This window comes from Notothenia rossii (assembly GCF_949606895.1).
Source record: "Notothenia rossii genome assembly, chromosome: 9".
In the NCBI taxonomy this organism is placed as follows: Eukaryota; Metazoa; Chordata; class Actinopteri; order Perciformes; family Nototheniidae; genus Notothenia; species Notothenia rossii.
The window spans coordinates 4,453,099-4,472,056 of NC_136907.1; the positions used below are offsets into that span (position 1 = coordinate 4,453,099).

General features: G+C 40.3%; 1 protein-coding gene across 1 annotated transcript in view; it reads left to right on the plus strand.

The window, feature by feature from the left end:
• arhgef12b (Rho guanine nucleotide exchange factor (GEF) 12b) overlaps nucleotides 1-18,958 on the plus strand; it is a gene marked incomplete at its 5' end in the record, with an annotated part of 31,262 nt that overhangs the window by 10,129 nt on the left and 2,175 nt on the right. The window contains 20 exons of the mRNA XM_079648654.1: nucleotides 829-943; nucleotides 1,034-1,139; nucleotides 2,801-3,070; nucleotides 3,787-3,934; nucleotides 4,055-4,215; nucleotides 5,861-6,007; nucleotides 6,497-6,582; nucleotides 6,694-6,819; nucleotides 7,776-7,890; nucleotides 9,889-9,989; nucleotides 10,581-10,658; nucleotides 10,804-10,879; nucleotides 12,143-12,310; nucleotides 12,830-12,917; nucleotides 13,088-13,168; nucleotides 13,249-13,334; nucleotides 14,460-14,774; nucleotides 16,484-16,636; nucleotides 17,466-17,659; nucleotides 18,721-18,793. Of these exons, the coding sequence (XP_079504780.1) occupies nucleotides 829-943; nucleotides 1,034-1,139; nucleotides 2,801-3,070; nucleotides 3,787-3,934; nucleotides 4,055-4,215; nucleotides 5,861-6,007; nucleotides 6,497-6,582; nucleotides 6,694-6,819; nucleotides 7,776-7,890; nucleotides 9,889-9,989; nucleotides 10,581-10,658; nucleotides 10,804-10,879; nucleotides 12,143-12,310; nucleotides 12,830-12,917; nucleotides 13,088-13,168; nucleotides 13,249-13,334; nucleotides 14,460-14,774; nucleotides 16,484-16,636; nucleotides 17,466-17,659; nucleotides 18,721-18,793 (2,687 nt within the window). The remainder of the gene's footprint in view (nucleotides 1-828; nucleotides 944-1,033; nucleotides 1,140-2,800; nucleotides 3,071-3,786; nucleotides 3,935-4,054; nucleotides 4,216-5,860; nucleotides 6,008-6,496; nucleotides 6,583-6,693; nucleotides 6,820-7,775; nucleotides 7,891-9,888; nucleotides 9,990-10,580; nucleotides 10,659-10,803; nucleotides 10,880-12,142; nucleotides 12,311-12,829; nucleotides 12,918-13,087; nucleotides 13,169-13,248; nucleotides 13,335-14,459; nucleotides 14,775-16,483; nucleotides 16,637-17,465; nucleotides 17,660-18,720; nucleotides 18,794-18,958) is intronic.

An 18,958-nucleotide genomic window follows, 5' to 3' on the forward strand; every position in this document is an offset into this window, starting at 1 on the left:
GCTAACGGCCACTAGGGGACCTCCTAAATCTATGGATTTTACAGCTAACGGCCACTAGGGGACCTCCTAAATCTATGGATTTTACAGCTGACGGCCACTAGTGGACCTCCTAAATCTATGGATTGTTACAGCTAACGGCCACTAGGGGACCTCCTAGATCTATGGATTTGACAGGTTACAGTCCACCACCTTTAACTCTATGGGCTCTATGGCCGGTCCGCGCCCCCCACCTTTAAGCGGCGGGCTCCAGCAGGAAAAGCTGGAGGCCGGAAAAGAGTGAGACAGGTAGCGCGCAAAAGTAAAAGTGGAACCGAGAGTGGTACGAGAGACAGAACGAGAGCAAGACAGACAGACATTACGAGAGCGAGACAGGTTGTCCCCGTACCACTGGTTGAAAACCACTGCTGTAGATCACTGCCGGTACGTGCGCTGGGAGCGCACCGTTTAAGTTTGAAAGTTGAAAAGTGTGTGTGTCTGAAACGCTATGTGATACAGTACAGTTTACACAGCACATGTTCTGTAGCTACTATTGCACTAAATGCTAACACTTGAATACGTTATGCAAATATGCAACTTGTTTGTTGAAATGTTAATAAATGGGAGCTTCCTCAAACAGCCATCTCTTTCCCGACAATCCCCTCTGTGCACGAACCCTTACATATGGTAATGAAACATTAAAACACCTGCGGCTTATAGTCCAGTGCGGCTTCTATATGTACACATCATTCAATTTAGCTGCTGCGGCTTATATTCAGGTGCGCCTTATAGTCCAAAAATTACGGTAATTATTGTCACACCATATCCTATAATATGTTGTTGTATTTGCAGCCAAACGATGCAGTACGTGATGCTCACCTACATGAAGCACCTCGGGGTGAGAGTGAAGGAGCCTCGAGGCCTCGAACACAAACGAGCTCGAATCAACTTCCTGCCCAAGATCAAGGTCCGACCCCTCGTCACACAATCATCTTATGAATTCACATGCAGCCCCTTTCAGGAAGTACTTCTAATGTGTTTCATTTCTAACGAGCAGAAGAGCCTAAAGCCAGAGAAGGAGGGAGAGGAGAAAGTGAAGAAGCCTCGGTTTCCCAACATCCTCGGCCCGCCTCGACGTCTGAGCCGAGTCGACTCCACCTCAGGTGAGAGGGAGAATAACGTTTTACCACCGAGTTTATTGTTGTTATTGTTACCGTTTTAGATATCACTTAACTCACGAGGTTATGAGTGTAAACGAGTGCCATTGTAGGTCAATATAAAATACAGAGTCCATGGGAGGGGGTGATATTTAATGAAATGAATACATTTGTAAATAATTATGAGAAAAAAACTTGAGAATATTACACTTTGATTTTGTGATCTTGGATAATAAGCACGTTTTGGGTTTTTTAAGTTTCATAGAATAGAGTTTCCTTCTCTTTGATGTACCCCTTTAAACTTGGAAATATTGAGTCTTTTCACTCGATCTTACCCCCTCCCCAAGCCCTGACATTTCCTTTGTGTTGCCGACAAGGACCCTACAAAAAGATACAAATGTTGAAAGTAAAAAGTGTTAAATCCAAACGGCCCGTCCACACGGCAGCGTGCGTTGAAGCTTGCCGGTGGGCGTGTCTGAAACTCGACCAACAACCAATCACATGAATCTCCCGCCCCAGACACACAAGCCCGCGGTTTGATTGGCTAGTGCTTGTACTACTGGCATATGATTTGATTGGATGACGCCATTCAAAGTGAATGGGCAGTAGCGTTGAAGCTTTAACGCACGCTGCCGTGTGAACTGGCCGTTAGAGCATAAAACATGCTTTAAAAATAATTTTAAAGCAATATTAATGTTAGAAAAAGTGTTTTTTGAGTGTGACCAAGTGTTAATATGGTTTGTATCATTAGTTTTCAATGGTGTGGATTTTACATCTTCCTACAAACATGAATCTACTAGTGATGGGAATTATGGCTCTTTGAAGGGAGCCGGATCTTATGGCTCCGTTCCTTTTTAAAGGGGGCGGGGTTACAGGTTTATCTGCGAAATAATCACCAGGATAATGATTGGCTGTATTGCCAGACCTAATGTCAATAATCTGCTTTGTAAACGTGACACAAGGTGGCGCCATATCCATGTCATCATGTCAGTGAATGCACTTTGAATTTACCCTCTGTATGTGTTCGGTAAATAAAGTTGCCTTGAATGAAATTCACGCAACTCTTAATATTAGATACTGTGTTTTTAAGTGGCGATGGAGATTATTTGTTGACCCTGCTTTAAAGGATGTGTTGCCTTTACAAATGGTTCGCTTCATCACTGCCTGGGTTTTGGTTGAAGTGCATCCAAGTGCTGCTGCGTTTGGCTCATTTTCCATCCGAAGAACACGTGGTCTACCTGTCCTGTTCCACTTGTTATGACTTCTCTCTCTCGCGTATTCCGTTAAGACCCACCCCATCTCACTCTTCGAGCTGAAACCTACCAATCAGAGTAGGGGGCGGGTCTTCACAGAATACGTTTGGGGAACAAAATCAAGCTTTTTAAAAGGTGAGTGGATTTTGGCAGGCAGTGAGTTCGGACCAACGATTGAACGATAACAAGAACGGCTCTCACCAAGTACGACTCGGTTCCCCTCGTTCAAACCAAAGGGCCGTTCAAAAGAATCGGTTCGGTCTCGACCGACACATCACTAGAGTCTACGGTCCAAGCTAAAGGGTCAGGAGCTGGGTTTTGAAGCTGCATAACGTTAAATGAATAAAAAGCTTGCACAATGCAGAATCAAAGTGTTTTTTTAAAAATTATTTCCTCCTGTGTGTTTTCCTGCAGTGGGTAAAGCGGTGGAGATGAATAAGCAGCGTTCCCCGAAGCCCCTCCCCCCGGCCTCCCTCCTCCCCGAGCAGCCGGACCCCCCCTCTGGTTCTGCTCGGAGTCGTGGAAATCTGAGCGACGGATCGGACGCCGGCACACACTCCAACACACACTCCTCCCCCTCCAACACACACTCCTCCTCCTCTCCCTCCTCCAACACACACACCTCCCCCACGCTCAGCCCCCCCCCCGGACACCTCTCAGACAGCGGACACGACTCTGACTCCAGTAAGACTCTCCTCTTCCTCACAGGACTGTTCTAGACACAAGGAGTTACCCTCCTGTCTGCTCGGGTCAAATTTGAATGTTTGTCCGGAGAAGGTTATTTAATCTCGTTGAACTTTGACCTATACCAGTCTCAACCCATCGAGATGTGTTCTTCCAAACAATATTCGACTTCGACTTAGACATTGTCATTTCAACAAGACACAGAGTGTACTATTAAAACGAAAAGTCTTTGAACTGGCTAACAGGAACAGGACAATATAAAAACTTGCTAAAATTGTACATATAAATAAATATTATTGACGTGGTCCTGATAAAATTAAAGATAAAGTGTGCGTTTAAAATATAAAGGCTTACTATACATATAAATAAAATAGACATACTATATAGAAAATATGTGCGGTTTACACAGCGTAATGTAATCTCTGTGTTACTGGTCTACTTAATATTCAGCAGTCTGATGGCATGGGGGAAAAAGCTATTACAGAATCAAGTGTTTGTCTTGTTTTGACTCAGAAATAAGTTTGTGTATATGGGGTCCATTGACATGCTCAAAAGATCAGTACAACTTGTAAATTACAAAAGAGTTTGCCTAGAAGGTGTGTATAGGGTGATTCATTATAATATATGCTTTTTTAAACAGTCAAACCAGGACAGAGGTTGCCCAGTTGATGGTTGAAGTTCCCTTAGTTAACATCCTCTGCTTTGTCTCTCCTCAGACGTGTCTCCGTTCTGCCTGCAGCCTCGACTCGGGGACGTTCTGCCGGTCGAGAATCAAGATGGCGTCTGCAGCCCGACCGGATCTCAGTTTGACTTCAGCGCCTCCAACCTGGAGCAGCTGGTGGAGGAGGACCCCGACCCCTTCAGGTGACACACTGCAGAGTTCGGGTTTTAAATATATAGTTCATATGTGGACTATGAACAGAAGTATGTTGGTGCAGTCTTCTCTTAAAGTACTTTGGTTTCTTGTTGTATCTCCCCCTGCAGGATGGAGGTTCAGTGTCCGGTGTCCTCAGACGTTCAGAGTGAGGAGGATCAGGGGGAGAGAGAGAGTGAAGCCCCCCCTCTGAACTGGCAGAGCCTCGTCAGCAGAGGAGTCCTGGAGAGCTTAACCCCTCAAGAGATCAAACGACAGGAAGTCATCAACGGTGAGACCCTTCACCAACACCTGTCTCTTCCCCAGAGGTGGAAGTAGTGGAGTACAAATACTTAGTGACTGTACTTAAGTACATGTTTCTGGTATCAGTACTTTACTCCACTACTTATTTTTCTGACGACTTTTTACTTTGACTTCTTACATTTTGAACATAAACACCTGTACTTTCTACTTCTTTCATTTTGAACCCAAATACCTGTACTTTCTACTTCTTACATGTTGAACTCAAATACCTGTACTTTCTACTTCTTACATGTTGAACTCAAATACCTGTACTTTCTACTTCTTACATGTTGAACACAAATACCTGTACTTTCTACTTCTTACATGTTGAACCCAAACACCTGTACTTTCTACTTCTTACATGTTGAACACAAATACCTGTACTTTCTACTTCTTACATGTTGAACACAAATACCTGTACTTTCTACTTCTTACATGTTGAACACAAATACCTGTACTTTCTACTTCTTACATGTTGAACACAAATACCTGTACTTTCTACTTCTCACATGTTGAACTCAAATACCTGTACTTTCTACTTCTCACATGTTGAACACAAATACCTGTACTTTCTACTTCTCACATGTTGAACTCAAATACCTGTACTTTCTACTTCTCACATGTTGAACACAAATACCTGTACTTTCTACTTCTTACATGTTGAACTCAAATACCTGTACTTTCTACTTCTTACATGTTGAACTCAAATACCTGAACTTTCTACTTCTTACATGTTGAACTCAAATACCTGTACTTTCTACTTCTTACATGTTGAACCCAAATACCTGTACTTTCTACTTCTCACATGTTGAACTCAAATACCTGTACTTTCTACTTCTTACATGTTGAACTCAAATACCTGTACTTTCTACTTCTTACATGTTGAACACAAATACCTGTACTTTCTACTTCTTACATGTTGAACTCAAATACCTGTACTTTCTACTTCTTACATGTTGAACTCAAATACCTGTACTTTCTACTTCTTACATGTTGAACTCAAATACCTGTACTTTCTACTTCTTACATGTTGAACACAAATACCTGTACTTTCTACTTCTTACATGTTGAACTCAAATACCTGAACTTTCTACTTCTTACATGTTGAACTCAAATACCTGTACTTTCTACTTCTTACATGTTGAACACAAATACCTGTACTTTCTACTTCTTACATGTTGAACTCAAATACCTGTACTTTCTACTTCTTACATGTTGAACCCAAATACCTGTACTTTCTACTTCTCTCATTTTCCAAACAGGCTGGTTCCTTTAGTCTGAATGTGTGTTTGGTGGCGTGATCATTATTATTTAGAGTCATTGCGTGCCTATTGATTTGAACACGATCCGTGTATCCATCATTTCCTGGTCTTCTCTAAAGAAGAGGGACCAATGAAAACGTTGTCATGTTGCCGTTGGTCACCATGGAAACATTCATTAGCTAACAATGACATTATTGTTCTATTAATATAAAGGGAGCTCAGGTACTCTTTAAAACAGCTGCTAGTTATGGGTACTTTTTACTGAAGTACATTTCAAAGCCTCTTTACTTTGACTTGAGTAAAGAAGTTTAGTCAGTACTTCTACTTTCACCAGAGTATTTTTAAACACGAGTATCTGTACTTCTTCTTCAGAGCTGTTCTACACGGAGCGAGCTCACCTCCGCATGCTGAAGGTTCTGGACGGTGTTTTCCACCAGAGGCTCAGCAGAGACGCCGTCCTCCCCCCCGACGACATCAAACACATCTTCGTCAACCTGGAGGAGATCATCCAGCTGCACGGTAACACACACACACACACACACACACACACACACACACACACACACACACACACACACACACACACACACACACACACACACACACACACACACACACACACACACACACACACACGGTAACAGTCACACACAGTTTTAATGGAACTCTCCAGAAATGCTTCCTTCAAATAAATCTTGATATACGTGTCTAATTGCAATTTAAATAAACCGCGTATTTTAATTAAAAGCTCCATCATTTTTACAGATGATACTGTTTTTGATTGTAACGTTGGTACTAAATAAAGGACAGATTTAGGCTACCATTTTGTTCGTTGCATTGGAACTACTACAAATGATATTTTACTACTAATAATAATTTAAAAAAATTATGTGTCTAAAATACATAAGCACTGTGAGACATGAAAAGCACTTATCCAAATCGTCTCAAAGGACAGAAACACCGTATCTGATTGGCTCGTGTTTCAGAGTTTCTTCTCTTGCTCCTCAGTTTCTGTCACAGAGCAGATGACGGCCATCAGGAAGAGGAGCGAGACGTCGGTGATCGGGCAGATCGCTGATGATCTGCTCGCCTGGGTAAGAGCCTTTCAAATTCATGGCAAAGACAAACTGCAAGAGGGAAAATTGATATTCATGTTTCAGTGAACACCTCGAGTGTAAACGTTGTGTTTGTGTGTTTTGTTCCAGTTCAGCGGGGAGGAAGAGGAGAAGATTAAGCGCGCTGTGGGGACTTTCTGCAGCAACCAGCCGTCGGCTCTGGAGCTCATCAAGAGCCGCAAGAAGAAGGACCAGAAGTTCACTCTGTTCATGCAGGTCAGCAGAGAACAGGAGAATAAACACAGGAAACACCGTCCAGGTTTCAGTTAGGAAGAGGGAATACAGAGCAGACCATTAAAGGTAGGGTAGGTAAGAACAGAGAAACCAGCTCGAGTGCGCTAGAATTTGAAAATACACAACCGGAACAAATGTACCACTTCCTTACAGAGCCCCTCCTCCAACACACACGAACGCGCACATGACCAATGAGGGCACGAGATAAGTTTGTGCACAGATGGAAGGCTGACAGGCAGGTAGGCCGTCCAGTTACTTTAGCCGGGCCGGCTCAGATGATTGGTCGTGCTTTTTACAGCGCCACAGCTTCCATTGATGAGATTTTGTTATGGATTTATTGTCAAAGCATTTAAGATATTCATTGCTATCGGGATGTTAAGAGCATTCCATGGAATATAACAACAAGTGTTTCTGAAGGGGATTACCTTCCCCACCTTTAAGTAAAGAGATCAGAGGTAGTGCCACTCAGATTCGGTGTAGTGAAAGTATTTGAATTTAGAGAAAGTCAACTTTTTTCATTCTTTTAATATTTTATTTTTTATTATTCTTCCATTCATAAAAAGTCACTTTCAAGTATTTTTTGTTGAGGCAAAGAAGATTATTTATTGATTCAATGTTGATTTGTATCTATATGAACATATTTTAAAAGTATATGGATTTACAGATATAGAACTGATCATTTAAAATGTATAGGATTGTATATTTAGACTCAATCAAATGTATGCAAATTATTATAAGAAGGGAACAAATTATCTAATTTTTATAAAATAATCACATTAAAAAAACATTTTCCTACATTTTTCATCATTTGTCTTCATGTTTTAAAATGTCCTTGCTTGGCTTTCCGCCGCCCTCTGGAGATCCCGCTTTGCTTCGTCTGTGAGGGCATTTTAAAGATGTTTTATCTATTTTAATTATCTTTATATTCATTACTTCAGGAGGCTGAGAGTAACCGTCTGTGCCGCCGGCTGCAGCTGAAGGACATCATCCCTGTGGAGATGCAGAGAGTCACCAAGTACCCTCTGCTGCTGGAGAACATCGCCAAGTACACAGGTAGGAGCCAAACACCTGTCGTAGGCAGAAGTAGTGGAATACAAATACTTTGTTACTGTACTTAAGTACATCTTTCTGGTATCAGTACTTTACTCCACTACTTATTTTTCTGACGACTTTTTACTTTGACTTCTTACATTTTGAACACAAATACCTGTACTTTCTACTTCTTACATGTTGAACACAAATACCTGTACTTTCTACTTCTTACATGTTGAACACAAATACCTGTACTTTCTACTTCTTACATGTTGAACTCAAATACCTGTACTTTCTACTTCTCACATGTTGAACACAAATACCTGTACTTTCTACTTCTTACATGTTGAACACAAATACCTGTACTTTCTACTTCTTACATGTTGAACTCAAATACCTGTACTTTCTACTTCTCACATGTTGAACACAAATACCTGTACTTTCTACTTCTTACATGTTGAACACAAATACCTGTACTTTCTACTTCTTACATGTTGAACACAAATACCTGTACTTTCTACTTCTTACATGTTGAACACAAATACCTGTACTTTCTACTTCTTACATGTTGAACTCAAATACCTGTACTTTCTACTTCTTACATGTTGAACACAAATACCTGAACTTTCTACTTCTTACATGTTGAACACAAATACCTGAACTTTCTACTTCTTACATGTTGAACTCAAATACCTGTACTTTCTACTTCTTACATATTGAACCCAAATACCTGTACTTTCTACTTCTCACATGTTGAACACAAATACCTGTACTTTCTACTTCTTACATGTTGAACACAAATACCTGAACTTTCTACTTCTTACATGTTGAACACAAATACCTGAACTTTCTACTTCTTACATGTTGAACACAAATACCTGTACTTTCTACTTCTTACATGTTGAACACAAATACCTGTACTTTCTACTTCTTACATGTTGAACACAAATACCTGTACTTTCTACTTCTTACATGTTGAACACAAATACCTGAACTTTCTACTTCTTACATGTTGAACACAAATACCTGTACTTTCTACTTCTTACATGTTGAACTCAAATACCTGTACTTTCTACTTCTCTCATTTTCCAAACAGGCTGGTTCCTTTAGTCTGAATGTGTGTTTGGTGGCGTGATCATTATTATTTCGAGTCATTGCGTGCCTATTGATTTGAACACGATCCGTGTATCCATCATTTCCTGGTCTTCTCTAAAGAAGAGGGACCAATGGAAACGTTGTCATGTTGCCGTTGGTCACCATGGAAACATTCATTAGCTAACAATGACATTATTGTTCTATTAATATAAAGGGAGGTCAGGTACTCTTTAAAACAGCTGCTAGTTATGGATACTTTTTACTGAAGTACATTTCAAAGCCTCTTTACTTTGACTTGAGTCAAGAAGTTTAGTCAGTACTTCTACTTTCACCATTTTAAACAGGAGTATCTGTACTTCTACTTGAGTAAAGGATGTGTGCTGTACGGAGGCTCAGTCACTGGTACATTTTTATATGTTAGGGAAACTTCCATCTCATATCTGCTCCCTGATCTCACGGAAAATTGTAAGTGGCTACTGCCTGAGATCCAATGCTGTGGTTTTATTAAATGTGCCAACTGCTAGGACTGTCTTAGGGAAGACAGCTTTTAGATGCGCAGCTCCACTGTCTTGGAATAGTCTGCAAATGAAATGGAAACTGAACAATCTGGTGCCACTAAATGTTTTTAAAGCTCGGTTGGATGCTACTCAATCGGAAGCTATTGGTACCTGTTTATGTGGATGATTATGTAAATGATGCTGTATGATTTCCTTTTGTTGTTCTATTTATGTTTTTATGTTTCATGTGGAACTACTTGAGCAGGTCTCCCTTGAAAAAGAGATCAATGATCTCAATGGGATTCATCTGTATAAATAAAGGTTTGAAATGAAATGAGTGTTCTGTTGCCGTCTCTGTGCAGGTGTGTTTTTAAATCATGATACTGGTTATATGAGGGGGAGATCTGATTTGTTGACCCCCCCACAGGAGACGGTGAGGAGAGGGAAAAGGTGAAGAAAGCCGGCGAGTGTTGCAAAAAGATCCTGAACCACGTCAACCAGGCTGTGAAAGAGGCGGAGAACAAACAGGTACGCACTTTAAAATCAGTGTCAAATATACGTTTAAAGAGCAATGTGGAAGGTTTGGGGAAAAAACAGGTTCAATTCTTTATATTTGCACATTTTGGGGGTTTGAAATACTGTCATTAATAATAATAATAATACATTACATTTATAAAGTGCTTTTCCTGGTGCTCAAAGCGCTTAATTAAACATTAGTGAGTGAAACCTAACCTATATGAAATAATTAAAGTAATCAATAAAAACTGTAGGCATCAGGTTGTATTAACCATTTTAGTCAATCTAGTCAAGCCGAACTATGAACTAACTTCATGATGTTATTATTAACTTTAACTAAGCATTAAGTCCTCCTTTCTTACCCGCCTTTATTTATATCAACACCATTTCATTTTTAGGTTTTCTGTAAACGAAAAAAGAGAGTTTTTTGTACGGTTGTTATTTGTATTATTAACTACATTGCGTCTTTAGACATCAACACAATTGCATGTTGTCCCCTTTTGGGATTAACGCTCTGTCTTGTCATGGTAAGAAAAGGTTTCTGAAGAACATATTCTGTCATAGTTTGAAACGTATTTTAAAAAGTTGTGTTTTTCCCAACAGAGGCTGGAGGATTATCAGAGGAGGTTGGACCTCTCGTCTCTCAAACCGAGTGAAAACCCTGTGATCCTGGAGCTGAGGGTGAGACTCATCACCTCTCTGATTATATTATCTGATCACCAGACTGCTGCATGCTGTTCTCACAAGAGCACGACATGTGTTCCCCTTTATTCCACACGGCTAATATCTTGTAATCAAAGATATGTGTTGTATTTTTGTGCTGCAGAGTCTGGACCTGACCAAGAGGAAGATGGTGCATGAGGGACCGCTCTCCTGGAAAGTCAACAAAGACAAGACAATTGGTACGAACACACGTCAGTAGAATAACACCTACATACAAACACAGTGTTAATCATCCACCAGCTTATGAATGAGAGCATACTTGCCTCTCAAGGTCATGTTCTTGCAGATGGATTTCACCTGTTGCCACCAGGGCGTAGATATGCTCTAGCTCAGGGGTTCCCAAAGTGGGGGTCGCGAGATGATTACAAAATAAAAATTTAAAATTAAAAAAAAAAAAATTATTAAAAAAAAAGGATTAATTTTTTTTATAATTTTTTTTTTTTAATTATTATTAATAATAACGTTTGCATAGACATTTTTTTCTTTAACAATCCACTGGCGCAGTGTTTCTAAAACTTTTTCTTTTTTTTTTCGGAAATTATTCGTGTCAAACTCAAGGCCCGGGGGCCAAATCAGGTCCTTGGTGGATTTAATTTCGGCCCGCAGGATAATTTCTAATTCCTATTAGATCTGGCCCTCTGGTATATTGCACGCACACACTCACTCCATCCTGAGGGTCTCCTCAGCTCAGAGCCTGAGCCCAAACATTGATGACCTTGCACCCAAGATGAGATGCCAAGTATCTGAGCTAGCATCACAGAGCAGCACACTGAGTTTAATGGATGTTTCCTTCTGCACTTTCTCTCTCACGACAACAGGACATGTTTGGTTTCTCTTTGAGGGAAATAGTTTTGTTGAAGCTGTTGTTGGCCTGTGGGAAAATGTAATCATAAGAAATGACTCTGGAGAAGCTGCAGATAGAGCCATAAGAAATGAATGAACTGATTATTTAATGTTTAATGTTGTTTTTATAGGCAACAATTAAAGCTTAGTTAGTTCCAGGTTTAATATGTGCAATAAGTTCATTTCAATAAGTTCTGCAATAAACATTGAACCAGTCCGGCCCTCCACTAGTACCCATTTGTTTTTATTTTGGCCCACTGTGTGTTTGAGTTTGAAACCCCTGATCTAAAGACAAATCGCTTTTCAAAATAATTCATCAAACTTTTAAATTCTTGATAGGTTTTTTAACTTGTGATGCTATGAACTACTTATGGTGTAATTGGAATGATCCCCATCCAGTTCCCGGGTCTTTCTGTGTGCTTTCTTCCTGTATGTTCCTGCCTGTGTGCCTGACATAAGCTGCTCATAACCAATTGCCCCTTGTGGGATTAATACAGTTGTTGATTGATTGACTGATTGATTGATTGATTGATTGATTGATTGATTGATTGATTGATTGATTGATTGATTGATTGATATTCTGTATTGGTCCCTCTCAGAGCTGTACACCCTGCTTCTGGACGACATCCTGGTTCTGCTGCAGAAACAGGACGAGCGTCTGGTTCTCAAATTTCACGGCAAGAACCCGACCAGCGCCGCCGACACCAAGAACATCTTCAGCCCGGTCATCAAACTCAACACCGTGTTAGTGCGGCCTGTCGCTACTGGTGAGGACGACACTATTAGGTTTTGGCGGTTTGTTAGAAAGCTTATATGTGACACTTCAGGTCACTGTAGTATTATTGTAAGCCTAGTTTTTATTTAATTTGAGTTTTATTCTTTATTTGGGGTCACATTATATTAAAAGTACAGTTTTGAAAATCATCCGAAAATGAACAAAATTAATAAAATAAAAATGAAAAAGTTCATTTGAAATGACAAATATCTACACATGTACACATGTATCTAAACACACACACACACACATATTCACATGTATGTATATATATATAAAGTATACATACATGTACGTACAGATACATACATATACACACATAGGCCAATTTTGATCTGTAACTTAAGTGTTAAACATATGTCATTTTTTTTCAGGTTTAGGGCCCTTAGCCGATGAACATTTAAGACCCTTAAATAAAAGACACAGAGCCAAACCCCCTGCAGTGACTCTGAGGAACACTAACTCTGCTTAAATGTTATTTCAGTTGTAATGTCTTCTCTTTCTTCATCAGACAACAAGTCTTTCTTCGTGCTGTCCATGTCTGAAAACGGCGCTCAGATCTACGAGCTGATGGCGCAGACGGTGTTCGATCAGAGAGCGTACGACACACACACACACACACACACACACACACACACACACACACACACACACACACACACACACACACACACACACACACACACGTAATTTTCTCCAGTGTTTAATCATTTGTAAGCAGTTGATGGCACAATACAGTCATTTTGTCCTCGTGCTGTTCCTCCTGCAGGTGGCAGTGTCTGATCACACAGAGTGCCATGAAGGGAAAACCTCAGAACAGAGACATCACCCCTCCTGCAGCTCAGACTGAGTGAGCCCCCACCACACACACACTCAGTTAAATAAAGTTATATATACGTTTGTATTGTTTCTAATGTGAGTGTGTTTCAGAGCCGAGCATGAGGCCATTGAGACCATCAAAGAAGAAGCGAGTAAAGAACCCGAGGTCACATCCAGTGAAGGCGTCCAATCTGCAGGTACTGAGGATGTGGATGAATTAGGTTTCTGAGGTGTAAAAACATTTAGTATATTAATCAATTAACAGAACATTTATTGACAGCTTTGTACCTAGTAAAACAATTAGGACTACATCTTAAATCTGCATTTGTCCCTTATCCTCTCCCGTAGTTTACAACTTGTTCAAAATAGAGAGGCGAAGTCCCTCCCTTTCCTCCATGGGACTTTATTTAGGAAAAATTATGTATTGAAGTCAATGGCGAGAGAAAAGTTATCTCTCGTTCCCGTTTGAATTGTGCCACGAATTACACATATGATGTTTGTCAATTTAAAAGATAATTTTGCCAAAGTCAAAAAAATTAAAATGTGTGGTAAAACTGTGAAGTAACACTTTGTTTTGTGTGAAACCGCTCAATGAACTACATCTCCCATCTCGCACCACACACCAAGACGGCCGTCACGTTGGAACATTTCACTTCTTTCTTTCAGAATGAGGCGAAAAGTATTAAAAGAGGTGAAAATCACTCCAAGTCTGGGCATGTTGAGAGCTGTGCATACACACAAGGGGAGTTAGTCGGTTCCTAAGAGCCAGCATGCGGGACCGGGACTCTGGGACTTGTAGTCTTTCTAGTTGCGTATTTTTCATAGTCTTATATTTCAACAGTTTTACGACAAACTGTGACTTTTTTGACATGGAAATTATTTTTTAAGATTGACAAACATCATGTGTGTAATTCGTGGCACAATTCAAACGGGATGGAGAGATAATCTTTCTCTCTCCATTGACTTCAATACATAATTTTTCCGAAATAAGGTCCCATGGGTCGGAAGTAGATGGGCGGGACTTCGCCTCTATGTCAACTTTTGTTTTTTTCAATCTGTGAGGATTTTGTCAGTATTTATTTTGTTGTGTAACCTGTTTTTAAATGTATTTTGTGTGAATCTTTTGTTTAATTAATACATTTAATAAATGTATTAATTGATTTAACCTTTGAGGAATTCATAGATTTATTCTTTGAGGATTAATCATTTATTTTTGCCAGGAAGTTTTGTATTTTGTGAGGAATTTTGTAATTCAATATTTAAGTATATTTATTTTATTAACAATTAACACTATCGCCCTCTTGTTCGAAATGTCCTCTCAGACAAAGATGTCGCGGTCTCTTCTCCAGACATCCAACCGGCTCCGAGTCTGAACCCGTTTGATGGCATGAAGTCAGACGATGAGGAAGAGGAGCTGCTGGTGGAGGACAGGCGTGATGAAGATGAGGAAATAGAGGAGGAAGAGGAGGTGGATGAAGCAGAACTGGAAGCTTTCCTGGACGGACAGCTGGAGGACGGACTTCCCTTCCTTCAGGAGGAGGAAGAAGAAGAGACACATCAGGACGTCGCAGCAGAAAACATGGAGCAGGACGTCTTCATCACTCCGTCCTCTAAAGGAGAAGAGGCTCTCAGGACATGTAAGTGACAGATTAAATCAGGGGTGTCCAAACTACGGCCCGGGGGCCAAATGCGGCCCGCGGACCATTTTGAATCGGCCCTCAGCTAATTCAAAAAGTATAATGGAATGCGGCCCACACATGAAACTTGTGCTTGTCTTCTATTGTACTTCTTAAATACAAATGTAAACATATGTTACCTAGTAGTATTCATGTGTTAATAAGCCCACTTTTCAAATACAGTCAGTCAGTTAAAGTTGAAAACAAATCTTAGTTGATCAAAAAAAGCCAAATACCTTTTTAACATAACAAGCTTGGAATAGCCCCTCCATATTTCCCCTCATTATATAATACATCTGAGGCATCTGTTTTAAGGGATGAGCTGTACACTTTTATTAACTAAATAAATGAAACCCTTTGGAGAGCTGGGATGTAGGCTTTTTTTTCCTTAAGGTATTTTAAAGTATCAAGCATAATTTACCTATTTGATTTATTTTGCTAACTTATAAATTAAAAGTCACATGTCATGCTTTTCCGGTTATGACCCGTCCCCTTGTGTGTTATGAAGGTTTTTCTGCATGTAAATGGTTTGCAGAGTCAAAACCCTCAAAGTACACCCTGTAGCGAGTAAAACTCTAACACAGAGAAGACCTCTCCAAAACGCCTCGTTGGTGAAACGTCATCATGACGTCATCATCCATTTGATTCTTCCGGGTACGTGCTTACGAAAGCACGTACCCGGAACTAAATGGGCCAATCCGTGGAGCCGTTACGTTAAGCCCCCGCTGATTGGTCCAAATTGACCCAATCCACACACTCAGTGCAGGCAGCTCTGATGATCTCTCCTCCCTGCTGCAGGCTGATAACAGACAGTTGGGATCGCGGCGAAATTCTCTCCTCAGACCCATTCTCACAGCGTTTATCAACCTATAAACCTTTTTCTTACTCAATATCAAGCCACACTTATTGTTTTTATTTCGGCTGTGACTTTGTGTGTGTTCAGGTTGAGTTTGGCTGTGTATCGCTAAACAAGGAAATCACGGGGGAGGGGGGGGGGGGGGGAGCTGCAGCTAGCCGTTAAGTGGAGAAAGTGAATACTGCTGAATACACATACTTTACAGAGATGCTGTATGCGAAACCAATGTGAGTTTGGAAAATTGCACAGTATTTTTCTATTTCCTCAACAATGGAATTATGATCAGTGGAAATGGCCATGACATGTGACCTTTAACTTATGAGGCAATATACCTTGAGTTAATGCCCCAGACCTTCGTATATTTTTCTGTATATGGCCCCTTGGTAAAAAGTTTGGACACCCCTGGATTAAAGGGTCAGTGCACCCACATTACAAATCCATTTTCTCTCACTAAAGGATATCTAGGCATTAGATAAAGGGCGATATATCCATATTATTAGTCGCGGTATGAACCGTGATATTGTCTTAGATTTTAAATACCGTGATATCCTAAGAGTGTATTCCTGGTTTTAAAACTGTATACATTTGCCCAATTTTTATCTTTAAAAACGTTTACCATTAATTGTTATTTAATACAAATAAAAAAGCAATTTTGTATACTATCATTTTATAACCCTAATGGTTATTTAATCATAAAACAAGGGATTTTGGTACACTTATTAAAGATGGAACACAGGACTAATAATTCCTCTTCATAGAGTTTATCCAAGCTTCAAAGAGTGTAAAATGTAAAACTCATGTTCCTGTGTTTCAGTGGCCATGCTGAAGCAGGCTCTCTTCCACCACATGATGAGCAGAGAGGAGGAGAAAGAGGAGGTTCAGGATCAGAGTGGGTCTCTTCCTGGGAGCCCTGAGGGGCCGCATGAGAGCCGAGGGTCTCCGCCAGCACAGAAACAAAACGGTGACGGTGAGGGGTCTCCAGACAAAGTGCATTTACTGGAGTTCTGTATGAAGGAGCCAAACTGCAAATTCAGCCATTGTTGTTTAATTCTATTTTTATCATTGTTTTTTTGTTTACAGCCCGTTGTAATTTGTCACTTCCTGCACTTGTCACATGGGTGTGGTTTAGGTAAGGGCTTGTGTGATGGACAAAGAGGATGAATTGGTTCCGATGACCGTAGGGTCTTTTTGTAATTGTTCGTTCAGTTTTCGTTATAAAATATGATCGAACAAGAACTTCATTACGGATTGCTTATTGTGAACGAGTCACAATGAAAAACTTAGCCTCTTAATCGACTTCATTAAAGGTGGGCTAGGTAATTCACTTCAGAAACACTTTTTGTTATATTCCATGGAATGCTCTTAACGTCCCGATAGCAATGAATATCTGAAGTGCTTTGACAATAAATCCATAAAAAAATATCATCTGTGGAAGCCGTGGCGCTGTAAAAAGCTCGACCAATCATCTGAGCCGGCCCGGCTAAAGTAACTGGATGGCCTACCTGCCTGTCAGCCTTCCATCTGCACAAATTTATCTCGTGCCCTCATTGGTCATGTGCGCGTTCGTGCGCTAGATTTTCAAAATATAGCGCATTCGAGCTGGTTTCTCCATTCTTACCTACCCTACTTTTAACTTAGTTAGTTTTATTAGAAGTATTATTTTTAGATTCTCATAGTTGAATATTTCCATTTTATACCACTTTTTACTTCTATCCCAAACTGTGTACGTAACCCTTCTACAGTTTGTTTCTAATAATAATTGAACAATGGTTCCTCCTGCTCTTCTTCTCCCTCAGGTGGTTTCGTGGTCCTCGATTTCGGTGGCGGGTCGGAGGAGAGCAGCACTGATGATGATGGAGGAGGAGGAGATGTGGGCATCGACATGAGGAAGCTGCTCTCCTCTTCCTCTCAGGCGGGCGGAGGGCCGAACCTCAGCCGGCAGCTGATGACCCACCTGCGCCTCCTGCAGGCCGACCTGCAGTATCTCAAGGTGCTGACACTAAAGATGCTTTCACACACACTGTGGGGCCAAAAAAGGAAAAACATGGTTGTGTGTTTTGTCTGTGTTTAACTGGTTTTTGCTGGTTTACACGGGGAAACAAGAATTTCTTGGAACATCTCTTTCAAATTCGACCCGGTTTCCTTAAAAAAACCTGCAGAATATCTTTTATTGTTCACTTTTTAAACTCGGTTAACCACCATATTTTTTGCAATTTCTATTCGTAAGAAATCCATTGTGATGATCAATGCATTTAACACCATTTGTAATCACTGGAAAGGTCTCAACCTCAGCCACAAGACACCTTACCTCAGGGGGGTCAAACTCAATTTGATCTCGGGCCACATTAGCATCATGGTTGCACTCAAAGGGCCAGTTTTATATATAAGACTATATAAAAATAATACATATAAAATAATATTGGATTATTATCGGATAGGGTAATAACTTAATCATTAACTACGTCTGAAAGCAGAAGTCTAGGGCAAATAAGTGCAAGTCTCTTCAGTGAGAATGTCACAAAATGATTTCAAAAGAAAAGCCAAATTCTGGAGGAAAAAAAAATTCTAAGAAAAATGAATATTTTGATGAAAACAAGTAAAATTCTGGGTAAAAATGTAGATGCATTGTGGGACATGTAGTCTATGGGCAACGTGCTTCTGTAAATCGCCATGTAACCGTATAATACAGATATTATATTCTTTCAGAGCTCTTGTGGGGCCACTTGAAATGAAGTCACAGGCCTGATTTGGCCCCTGGGCCTTGAGTTTGACACCTGCCTTACCTTCATGTCTGACCTGCAATATCGTCTCTGTCCAAAAACAAGAATAAGAAAATGTTTTGTTGATAACATACAGATGTGATATAAATGTTTAGTTTCAAAGTAACACACTGATAGAGTACGCTTGTTGATGCCAAAGTCAGAAGTAAAAATCCTGAATTCGCTCATTCCACCATTTTGGAGCCAGGATAGCAAACCCACGTGTTTTTGCTGATGGGAACTTGGGTCCCCCCTTAGTAATTATGTTGTATTGTTGTTTACTTTTTTTCAGGAGGTGGAGGTGAAGTACAACAAGCTGCAACAAACACACACTGACCCAGCTGCTGACGCCGAAGAAAACCACGGTGTGTGTCGCTGATTTCTACACGTACGCATTTACAGAGACACGTCTGTCTGAGTTTTCCCACTTCTTTTGATTAAACGATCATAACGAGAAGAAATAATGTTTTTTTTTAAATAAATATTTGCTTCTATTAAATAGAATCCTCACAAATGTGGTTTTAATTATG